Below are 12,150 nucleotides of genomic sequence, written 5' to 3' on the forward strand. Positions count from 1 at the left end.
TTTTCCATTGACATTTACTAGCTTAGCCACTAGCTTTGAGATTTGGGGCTCTTTTTCTCTCTGCCTGGTGGGCAAATTATTATTCTGCTTTTGATGTATTCTGGTAACCTTTTTTTTTTTTTTTTCCTGTGAAAAATCTTTGTTCAGTGAGAAGGCAGCTAATTTGATTTGTTGCATGAACATGGCAAACTTCAGTCGATCTAGCTCAGCTCTGGGTCACCAGAGGGACATTTGTGAAGCGTGGGCTGTCACAGTTTGCCAAGTGTTTGTGGGAGGAATTAAGCAGACAGTTGTTTAAGGTAATGTGTCTTTTCTAGGATGAGGAGAGGGGACTTGGGTGACTTTCTGGGATCTCCTGTAGTCTCTTTGCTGTTCATGTACTTATGACATGATTAAAATAGTCCCTGATTTCAAATGCTTTTTTGAGTGGTGAACATTTTGGATGTGGCAGTGATGAGAGCTGTAGGATCAGGTGTGGATTTGCCTCTTGTGTGTTCTGTACCTTTGATGGCACAGAATAGAAATTTATCTTATATGAATTGACTGATGCTTCCAGATAACAGATTGAACAACTCTTAATGCTTGGGTTTATGTGCAGATGGATTTGTACTTGAATTATAGAAACTGTCAAAGAACAATTTAGGTACCCATACTTTTCTACCTCGTCCCAATAGCTGAAAGATCAGATTGTCTTTTAAAACATCAAAAAGCAAATTGTGTCTTTCACAGACATGGCATATGTCAGTCACAATTTATTCCACTGCTGGATGCCTGAAAAATCATGAAGTCCTTTATCCTTACAAAAATCTGTTCTGTCTGGCTCTGTGCTRTAGAGTACCTTCATTATTTTGAATAAGTGATACTTGTGTTTTAGCCCCAGCTGTTGACTCAACAGCCTGCAGCTGCTTGGAAAAATCACATTTTGAGACAAATAGTTGTCATCCTAGGTAACCCAATGATTATTTAGGAAAACAAGCACCATCACTTTGAATATTCCTCTTTTCCTACTTCTTTCCCCAACTGTGTATGTTGATCATGATGCTGTATGGTCTGGACTATCCCTGTGGTGAGTTGGGRTCAGCTGTTCCAGCTTCTTGTGCACTGCCAAACTCCTTTCAGGTGGGGGGTAATATTACACTGCAGCTTAGGTTTTGAGAAGGAGACTAGAATATTTCTTCAGAAAGAGCAAAGATTCAAGATTTTAAGGATCTTTTTGTAAGAGATGGCAAAGGAGTCTATTAGAGGTGATTTTCTTCTTGTTTTCTAGATTTTTCCAAGAGCAAAATTTTTCAGGAACTGGTTGAAGTTAAAAGTCTCTGAGGATCCAGATTATCCTACAATTTTTGTGCATGATATTTTAAGTTGTTTTATGAAACAAATTGAGGGAAAAAAAAGTAAAAGCAATGCCTGTACATTTGTGTCTTGTTTCCAGGATTGGGGTTTATGACTTTTTTTTTTTTTTAGTTGTTTGCTTAATCCCTGGAATAGCAAGATGTGCTYGAGGGATTTTATTTTTCTCTCTGTGTTGTTTTGCAGTGAACTCATCCTGTTAAAGAGATCTCAGTGCTGAAGGGAGGGGTCACTCAGATGCTGAGGCAGTTACTACTGTTCCCACTGGCTTGCAGGGATTCAAGGAAGATCTGTTTTCAGGATTGGATGAATTTTCTATAACTCAACCTCCCTTCTCTCTATACAGTACCTCCAGTGAAGCAGAATTAAGGCTTGGCTGCAGATTTCATTGAGAATTCTATACAGCAGTGCCTGAAATAGCCCAAAATGAGTCATGTGGTTGCCTCTTTGCCTGTGTGGCTTTGTTCACTGTGCACAGAAACCAGGAGGGGGCAAACCCCTGGACCACGAGCATCTTTTGAGTTTGCATTGTACTGCACACAAAGCAGATTTTGCAGCAAACCTGTAAAGAATTCCTATTAACCTTGTAGTGGAAAATTGAGCTGTTGAATGTTGCTGCTCAGGCTGTCCAAGAGCTGTTGGTACCAAGTCCAGATGGAGAGGGGACATACTGCCTGTGAATTCCCTTTCAGGAGCTGAAACTCTGTGCATTCACACAGCTGATAGATTTTTTCCCTTTTCTTTTTAAGTTTTTTTTACAAGAAACTAGTGAAATAAAGCAAAAGATTGATTGGATTGAGTGGCTTGGTTAGCCTATGAGGAGGAAAAAAAAAAGATTGGAAAAAGAGATTTCACCCTTCAGGACTTGTGAGGAAAAGCACTGTGCAACACCACTGCCTAGGCTTTCTGTAGAAAGGGAAGATGAGTCCTCCTGAGGATCCTGCCTGGTTTAGAAATCATCTTTTGATCAAAACAAGGCTAGCAGGGAAAGCTGGAAGGCTTTGCCAGGGACTGATGTGTGGCTGTCCTGTCCTTTGCATGGCTGCTGTATTATTTCTATGTGTCCCCATGTGCCTTGGGACTCAGTTGCAGTTTCCAAGTTGTAGAATAGGTTGTTTTGGGTACAACTCCCCAAAAATCATCCCAATCCTTTAAATTTCCTTTGGCCCTCATTTTCTTTGAATCTTCTGCTCATATCTTTATCTACCTCCTGGTTATTATGCTCTTGATCCCTGTCTGAGGGGACAAATTAATTGGTTTTTTTTTTAGAAGATGTTTTCTGTTAAGAAAGTGGAGGGACGTGTCCTTGTTATGCCATGTATTTTATTTTTTGCCTTTCCTCTACTACTTTTAAAGTCACTTTTGTCACCTGGCCATCAGGAGGTACCTTGTGTGATCAAGGWCTTGGCTTTCCACATCCTGTGCTCTGAATTCCTGCTGGGAGAGCATTGCTGGTTTGCAGTTCAAAGGAACACCAGRGCCAGCCAGAGTGACAGCATTTACTGAACAAAAAATCTCATACTCTGCTGTCTGTGGGCATTTTGTTCCACTGTTGCCCCAGGCAGGTCACAAAGGCCACGTGGGCTGTGGGTGCATTTGTCTATAGATCCTTTTGGGACTGCAAGCACAGCTTCTGTGTGTTTCTGATGAATTTTGTCCCTGCTCCACTGCAGCTTTGATGGGACCATGTTGGTCTCCTGTTTCMCCCTTGGCCTGTGCTTTCACCCTGGGAGCTGATCAGGAGATCCTGATGGGAACACCCCTGGGTGTTACCATTAGAAATGGTTCTGATGCTCACCAGGGAAAATTATTTTAATCTGAATCTGTGTGCAGAATGTGCCACAGGATTGTGGTTGGACACTGTTCATGAAACCTTTCAAATTTGCTGGAGAGGAGGAGGAAACRCCCAGGAGAAGCTGTCAGGAGAGACCCCCAATTTCTCCTCACCAGCCTGACACTCAGACTGTGCCCAAATGGAAAATATGCTTGTTCTGAGTGAATGTAGGATCTTCATCCAARTCTGAGTCTGAGAAACCTTCTGTTTCTGATGTCACACTGGCAGGAAAGACTTCCTTCTGTCAGATTTAAGTATGTCTGAAAAAGGAATGTACTTTGTCATGTTCACTTCAGGAAACTGAATGAAGCAAAAACTGCTTCAGATTTTTTCTGTGTTTGGACAGAACCCAGATGCTGGGCAAAAGCCTTTGGTAAATGAATGGAGGAAAATGTGATATTGGGGGAGTTTTGTTTTATTTTGGATTGACTTGGGGGTGAGTGTTCTGAGTTGTGCAAGATGTTTTGTTGTTTTGGATTTTTTTAATACATTGCTTTTATTGTTCCAGGAAAAAAAGTCCTGATATTCTTAAATTTCTTCAGTTTGTAGCTGCTTATTTTCTACATCACTTGTATTTTCCAGCTAAGACCTGCTGAGTTTTCTGRTGAAAAGGGGTGACAAAATTTCCTTTTGCAGGGCATATATTTCCTGAAATAGCTTTTCTATCGAGCAAGAGGAGTTTAATTTAGCTAAATTGCTCACTGATGATTTACCCGATAATTTTATCATGTCCCGTACTTGAGCACATATTCTTGGATTTATCAGGAGAAAAGCTGGCTGGTGGATAGAAGCTTTGCCCTGGTTACATTGTAAGTAGACATCTCCCTGGAGATGAGGTGTAAATGTCGTGTTGCTGATTAGCATCTGGCATGGGGCAAGCAAAGAGAGGGATGCCTCAGTTCAGTCTCCAAAAAAGAGAAACTGGAGTAATTCCTGAGCTCTGACAGCATTACCTGGACAATGCCATTCTCAGTGTTTTCTGTTCCTGGTTCTGGTTTTTGGCTGAGCAGTGGTGTTTTCCCACCCAGAGAACAGCCCATGTTTTCATGTGCCTTGATTGTGCCTGGAGGAGTTTAGACCTGACTCTGTTGTCTTCCTAAGCAAGTGGAGTTTTTATCCTGTAGAACTGAAATCCTGGCATGTACAAAAATCCCTCATGTTCTTTTTGGCTGCAGCAGGATCCAGGAGGATCCTGGAAAGGAAAACTTGCTGGAAAGTCCCATCCTGTCTGGCTGCTCACCTGTACTCTGGTTCTTCCTGGGAAGGTGATGATGACAGAATGTCTTGGTTTAAAAACATTGAAGGCATGGACTCCAAAATGAATTTACCTCCACTTTTAGCTTTAACCACTCCCTTTTCACCAATAAGGAGAGATGAGGTGTGGAAATGTCACTGGAGTGACAYTGCTCTGCTGGAGTTGATGGAGTTCCTTAGCTCTGCTGTCAAATTTGCTGTGGGAAATACAAAAACCTGTTGAACCTCTCAACATGGGCCTTTCTTTCACAGCCACAGCTGGGTGACAGTGTCTTAGTCATGTATTTTTTCCTCCTCTTGAAAAATGACAGTTGCATTAGCTTGAGAAAGAAGGGCCTTAATTTTGACAGTCSGTGTTTCTGAAGTCCAGAATGTGGTTCCAGGGTGAGAGGAGGCAGACAGGTGATGGAGGCAGGTTTTGGGTGAATAAGAGGATTGCTTATTCCCTGTGAACACTCTAGCCATTGTGCCAGAAACTCAGCTGAGTGGAGGAGATTGGAATGTTTCATTTTTTTTTTTGCCGTGCTGGAAAACTCTTCCTGAGAGTCTTGGCTTTAGGACTACAAAAGCTTTTGAGATTTTGAACATTTTCGTGCATGATTAAACTATTTCCATTCCAGTTCCGTGTGTACACTCATATTTCTTGTGGAAATGCTTAAAAAAGAGGTTTTTAAGCTCTGTATTTGACAATTTAAACTAGCTGACAGTGGCCAAACCTTCTAAAGCTGGTGTGGAGCAAGTTCAATGTGTCAGCTCTGAAAATTGCCAAGTGGGAGATTAATAATTTCATGCCTTTTGGAAAAAATGTTCTCTGCTTTCAGCTGCCCTGCAGTTCCCAGTCCTGAGGACGGTTTGCTCACTGGCATGGAACATCATTCTTGCTCAAGACTGTCTGCTGAAAAGCAGCAGAAATTGTGTYGCCTCAAGGCATCCATGAATTTTATTTCTTGATTGCAGGGTTGGTTGAGAAACCTCAGTGCACATGAAATGTTAGTCATTAAAATCATTGCAAGAACGTCTTTATGTGAACATATGTGCATATACAGACATGCATATGAGTGTGTATTTGTTAGTTATTCTGATAYAATAAGGGAAATTTTGAGATACATTGCTTAACTAGCTTCTCTGTTACTTGATATTTTTTTTTTTGTTTGGTTTTCTTTTTTGTTGTTGGTTAGGATTTTTGTGGTAGCTTATTCTTCCCAATCAGAATACTCAAGAGAAAATAGAGATAAAGTGTTGTGGCAACAGTTCCAAAGTTGTTCAGGACTCATGGAGAATAATGCTGCAGATTATGAGATTTATTATGTTTTATAACTTGGAAAGGCTTGCTCTGCAGGGCAAGGAGAGCAAAAATTGCTCTCCAGGGCAATTGAGAGGGATGAACCCAAGGCAGAGTTCATACATGAGATCATGTGTAACTTTTTCAGTCTCATTACACACAGCTCCTCAAAATATGTGAAAATCTAACAGAACAAAATCTGATCGTGATCTAAATGGGAAGTACAGCCAGGCTGCTTTTTGGAGATGAACATGTGATATGTGTTCTAGAGATTCTGAAATCTCTTAAGTCAGCAGGAAAAAAAAGCTCGTGTTACCGAGGCTTTTAAAATGTAATCAGTAGGGAGTTTCTATTCCCTTTTTCTAAGCTGCATATCATCAACTGGTATTTTGGTTACTTCTGCTTCTCTCAAACATCTGAGGCTACACAAACTGTTTAAAATTAGGTTTTGTTTGAAGTGTAAATGACCAGATTTTCAAAAACACTGAGCACACAGATCACTGTGAAAATTGCTCTGTAAAAATTCTGCTGTGTTCAGCTCTAATTTTTTTATTTTTTTCCTTTTATACAGGCGATACGGGTTATGGTTTCGATTGAGGAAGTTACTGCTCTGGTTGCTGGGAATGTACATAGCCATCCCATTTCTAGTCAAACTTTGCCCTGCTATTCAGGCAAAGCTGGTCTTCCTAAACTTTGGTAAGTGACTCAGTGTTTTGGGTGGGTGAGGGGACAAGGGGAGGAGTGTCTTTATCTTTTRTTTGTTTGCCTTTACTTTACCCTGCATATGAACTTTCACAGGTTGTAATCGCCCCAGACTGTGGTTTGGAAAGYATTCTCTGTGGCCCTGGTGGTTGTTGTAGCATGTAATTATATAAATAGAGTGACCAAACTGAAACCAATTTTCAGATTAKGACATATGAAATATGTCAGATGCGTTTTCCTGAAGGGCTCAACAAAGGTGTATGAAGAGACAGCAAGCAAGTGAAATTAAATCCAGCAATCTAAATTTGCATTTAAACCTCACTTTTAATGTTTTGTAATGAATTTTTGAAAAATATCTTCTTCCTCTGATKGTAGAAGCTAGAAGGACCAACTGTGGATACATTTTTATGTAATTTGTGTAATTTTGATTGCATGCTTTGCATGTTCTCACACCTCGGATGGTGGTTGCTGTGAGGTGAGCACGTGTGCAGGACACCAGACAGCTGGGTGAGCTGAACAGTGCAGGTTTCAGGGATGATTTTAATTTGCTTTTACCCTGAAGTTCCTGCTTCTATTCAAAATTATTGTCCTGTAGCATGTTCTTGTCGCTGTGTCTGCCAGGTTTCCTCAGTATGGTCTCCAGGACAGAGATTTCTGGGGAAGTTGCCCAGAACTGCCCTGGGGGTGGATAGTCATGAGTAGCATGGAGAGTGAGAGAAAATGGGCCAGCTTTTGAAGGACTTTTCTGCTCCAGTGGTTTTGGATGTTCACCCCTGAAGAAGTATAGGACCCTGATGAAGTGGCAAAATATTTGGAGGAAATCACTGTGGCAGTTCTGAAGAGGGGGAAGTATAAGGATTCAAAGAAGGAGTGATCCCCTATAAACCCAGGTGACATCCAGTGCACACAAACCATGCTGGAAGTTCCTATGGAGCACACCAGGTCATATGTCAACTCATTGGCAGTGGTGCTGTGGGAAGGAGGAGAACAAAAAGTGAACAATTCGGTTCCCAAACTCCAGCTATGTGAAGAAACCATCTCCTCCCTGGTATGGGCCTGCATCTCCTCCGTGGAAAGTGTCTAAGGAATAAACAAATTTAATTTAAAAGAGAATCGCTAACAATTCAAGAAAAATGTTTCATGTCCCACCAGTACAGACCAGAGCCTTTGCTATTATTAACAGGCACCTCCCTGCTTGAGAGAGAGGGTTCACACCATGAGGTACCTTGGGCAATACAGCAGAGGAAGCTTTTGGGGAAAGGGGGAAAATAATCCACATCCTCCTGAAAACCAGCTTTGCCATGAAACAAAGTCAAGTAAGGGATCTGCCCAGGAAATTCAATTTTTAGGAGTAAAATGGCAAGATGGATGGTGTCCGATTCCAATGGACATGGCCAACAGAGCAGCAGCTGTGTCCCAGTGACCAACAGGAAGGAGACACAGAGTTTCCTGAGTTCTGTGGGTTTTTGGAGGATGCAAATCCCAGAGTACAGACAGACTGTGAGCCCTCTCTATCTTGTGGCATGGAAAAAGAATGATTTCAAGTGGCCTGTGGGTCAGACAGGACAGGCTTGAATCATAGATTTGCCAAATCAGCTAACCCACCCCACTGATGAAGCAGAGATTTATAAAGCAGGCTGGACAGACATGGTTAAATCTGTGTCAGAGGAAATTTTGTCCCTCTCCTGCAACCTTCTCTTAATTTTAGCCTGTGCCCTGTTTTTTTGGTGGTTGCTTGTGTCTTCTTACTTTGCTTTGCTGTTCATCTTTTGAATGACAGCTGCAACCAATTCATCTTTCTACACAAAAAAATTTTCCCAGCACAGTGGACCAGTTTCTACAACTCTCCAGTGCCTTGGCTAAGCAATTTTGTAAGAAAATAAAGGTAAAAATTAAAATCAAAACGCTTCTTTTTTTTTTCTTCTTTTTTTCAGTGAGGGTCCCATATTTCATTGACTTGAAAAGACCACAGGATCAAGGTTTAAACCACACCTGCAATTATTACTTGCAGCCAGAGGAGGATGTAACCATTGGAGTCTGGTAAGGAAGCCAGTTCTGTGCAGTATGTGCCATGCATCTTTATCCTTCTTTTTGTTCTCAGTGCTGCCTATTCAGTCTTTTTGCTGTGCATGCTCTCATTTGTGGATGTTTGTGTTTTCCTCTGCCAAGTGACCGAGTTCATGTTGAAAAGTATGCAAATCTCTGGGGCTCATCKGAGCTGGGATCAGCAWTKCACAAAATGCAGTCAGACAACCTGAGAATTCAGGGAAACATCAAGATTTGGAAATATAAAGATTCCAGGTCTGCATCGCCACAAAGATCCTGCCTCCAGATCAGACCAGACCCAAGGAGTCAGACGTTTTGTCATTCAGCTCTGATTCGTATTTTGTTTTGCAAAACACATKTGGGGGAAGATGGGAAAACAGATCAAAGTGTTCAGAGTGGGAGGAGGAATATTCTGTGGAGGAATATTCATAAAACATATGTAAGATTTGGAGAGTGGGTGAGAACAGAACACACAGTTTACTCTCTTCACAAAAYAAGTGACAGTGTCAGAGCTAATTTGTCACTCCATTCTCACAAAGATAATTTTCTGGTCCCAGATAGGGATGGTTCATTTCAGCTCTGTGTTACCCAGGATCATATCAGGGATGGAGGGAAGGGGATGTTCCTTGATCTGTGAGGATTTGAAATTTGAAGTTGTGTGTGACCTGGATGTGTCCTTTAATGCAGTAGAGRTTTTCTCTTCATAGGGTATACAACCTTTAAATGGCATAGAGATATTCTTATATTAAGATAGTTCCCTTTAAGTAAATTCTGGTGAAAGTTAGGTTTAGAAACTTGAAAACTTCAGTCTTTYCAGGATAGGCTGATAAATAGTGGTTTGAGCCTTGGAGAATTCAAATTCTACCTGTTAGGCTGTTAAATGGGTTTATATTGCAGTCTTGAGATCTGTGTTTTGTTTCCCTTACAAGTGTATCTTTACTAAAACAGAACTTCCAGCTTGTGCTGGCAATTCAAAGGCTGTCATTTGTCTTAATATTTATGGGAGATTTTCACAAAAGTTTGGAACCTTGTTTTTTAACACCACTGCAAGGTCCTGTGTTTGGTGTATCTATGAAACCAAGTCCTCAGCCTGCTTTGTTCATAAATTTGAAAAAGTCTTGGGGTGGAATGGGTGAAGACTTTTTGAGTCTCACAGTTATTGAGGCTTTTTAGTTCKTCAAGACTTTGGTGACTGCTTACAGAAGTCTTTTTACATTGCTTTCCACCTGTTAGTTTGTCCTCTGAGTTTAAGATCTGGATAGGATTGGTGTGGTAGGTGGAAGCTTGTCTGCCTTTAAGGGAAAAAGGCATGTGAGTACTTAAATTACTTAAAATACTTGAATTCTGATAGCTTCTGAAACCAGTCCCCTTCTCAACAACCGAGATTGTTACAGGCATGTACTTGCTTTGTGTTTGTATTCTAATTATCCRGTTTAATTGCCTACCTTCTGTTGAGTTTGTCATTCCCTTTTCTCTTCCACCTCTGTTGAATTCTTTCTAGCAGGCTGCCCAGCTACATTATCTACAGAAGAACAGCTGTGGGTTAAAAATTCCTGGCTCCTTTAGATTGTAGCTTTTTCAGCTAAAATGTTACACCTTCAAGAGCCAAGAACAAAACAGGATTTTCTCCTCAGACTGTGGGCCCTTCCTTTCCCTCAGATTGGCTGTGGAGTCTGATATGCCTCTTAATCACTGAATGTTCTTTCCAAACCCAACTGCCTTTGATTATTCTGAACATCTGCTGACCTAGCGGTGAATCTTGTTTATGGTATATAAATATGTTAATTGAAGTAATTAAGTGCCATRAAAGCTGAGGAATTGAGATTCTTTCTCCAGAGCAGGAGTAGGACGTTCAGTAATTGTGCCTTTGAAATTTGGTGCCTTGCACAGCCCTAGGTTTGGGGTGAAAATGGTGATGGGAGGTGAAAATGTAGAAATAACTCTTCTTGTGTTTTCAATTTGGCCATTTGTCACTGATCAGGGCAGTTTTGTGAAAAGCTTGTGTGATGTGTGTAACCCTGAGCTAAGGAATTGATCAGAAAACCTCAAAATTCAAGCAGCAGACCCTTCAGTGTGGAGTAGCATCAGGACAGTGAATTTTCCTCCTGCACACAGGCACACGGTCCCTGCAGCCTTATGGAAAAATGCCCGAGGGAAGGACCAGCTGTGGTTTGAAGAGGCTTTGGGCTCCAGCCATCCTGTGATCCTCTACTTGCACGGCAATGCAGGAACAAGGTGAGGCACAGAACACTGATGGCTTCCTTTCAGGATGTGTTTTCCTGGATTGTCACTGCTTCAGCACGTTTAGAAAGAGAAAAACTTAGAGCCTGTAGTGATGGGACAAGGGATAATGGTTTAAAACTAAAAGGGGGTCGATTTGGATCAAATATAAGGAGAGGTGGTGGATGCCCCATCCTGGAAACATTCAAGGTCAGGCTGGATGGGGCTMTGGGCAAASTGATGTAGTTGAAGWTGTYCCTGCTCATTGCAGGGGATTTGGACTAGATGGCCCTTTGAAGGTCTCTTCCAACCCAAACTATTCTATGATTAAAACAAAATAAAATCTATAATCAACTTGGTGCTTCCCCTTTTAAGAGAAGACACATAAGTTATATGAAATGATCCCTCTCCATTTACTGAATGTGGGAATAGATTTATTGCAGTTATCTGATATTGTAATTTACCTTGTAGCCTCTCCCAGAGTCCAGGAGGCTGAATTGAGACATGGGGTAGTATTAGCGCTTCTCTATATGTGACTCACAGGCATTAAATAAACCTTCCAGTTCCTTTTGGGAGTTTATTTTAGTAGTTAACACATTCTGAGGAAGGAAAAYCAGAAGGAAAGAGGAAGGCTGTGTGCTGATCTTGTTTCATTATTGAACATTTGTCTGGACCAGGAGCACTTCTAAAATTYGTTATTTTAGTAGTTCACTTGTATTTTTTGCCTTTATTAGGTGTAGCAGGTGATACTAATGGAAGCTTAGTGGTGGCCATTTGGGGCCAGTTGTGTACATATTGATTAGATTTCCTTCTTCCTTTGCTTTAGAGACTTCACAGACCAAGACAGTCACAATATGAAAATTTTAAAGTTTTCATGGATTCAAGAGTACGTTTACTCATATCAGTGCAAAAGTTTGAGTATGGATTAGCCATGTCATGGCGTGCCTTGTATTTCAAAGTATGTAATGGCACATTCACATTCATTTCCACTGCCTATAAACCCTCCATACATTATGCAGATTCTTCCCCTGGACTTATTTACAGTGCTCAGTCCTGTTTTTCTCTGCTCACTTTTTTGCACATGTCCTTGCTTGGAGCCAGGTGAGAAAATCCAAGGCTCACCTGCTTGGCTTAATGTCATGATTCCTGCTGGGAGCATCACACTTTGGAGAGTCAAGGCTCCTGGCTGGGGACAGCTCTTGTGGCAAGAGCTCAGGGTATGCAAAGCCAAAAATGAGAAGCTGTTGTGATGTATTACAGCCTTTGGAAAAGGCAGATCCCAGGCTRGGTTGAAAAGTTCATTTTTACCTGCTGTGAGGTGAGATTTACATGGAGRAGTTGACTTCAGAATTATTACTTCCATAGCTCAGCAGAGCCTGGCTGTCTCCTTGAAGCCTGTGACAAAGCTGTTGTGGTGTTTCTTATGTTTGGCATGTTTTTGTTGAAATTATCTTAGACAATT

The 12,150-nt window shown here is 41.3% G+C and overlaps 1 protein-coding gene across 1 annotated transcript in view; it reads left to right on the forward strand.

Moving 5' to 3' along the window:
* ABHD12 (abhydrolase domain containing 12, lysophospholipase) overlaps positions 1–12,150 on the forward strand; it is a 31,574-nt gene that overhangs the window by 12,153 nt on the left and 7,271 nt on the right. The window contains exons 2-4 of the mRNA XM_057379321.1: positions 6,292–6,416; positions 8,357–8,462; positions 10,584–10,703. Coding sequence (XP_057235304.1) covers positions 6,292–6,416; positions 8,357–8,462; positions 10,584–10,703 — 351 coding nt within the window. The remainder of the gene's footprint in view (positions 1–6,291; positions 6,417–8,356; positions 8,463–10,583; positions 10,704–12,150) is intronic.

This window comes from Malurus melanocephalus, unplaced genomic scaffold (genome assembly GCF_030028575.1).
Source record: "Malurus melanocephalus ecotype Western Australia unplaced genomic scaffold, MMel_1.1 scaffold_402, whole genome shotgun sequence".
Lineage (NCBI taxonomy): Eukaryota > Metazoa > Chordata > Aves > Passeriformes > Maluridae > Malurus > Malurus melanocephalus.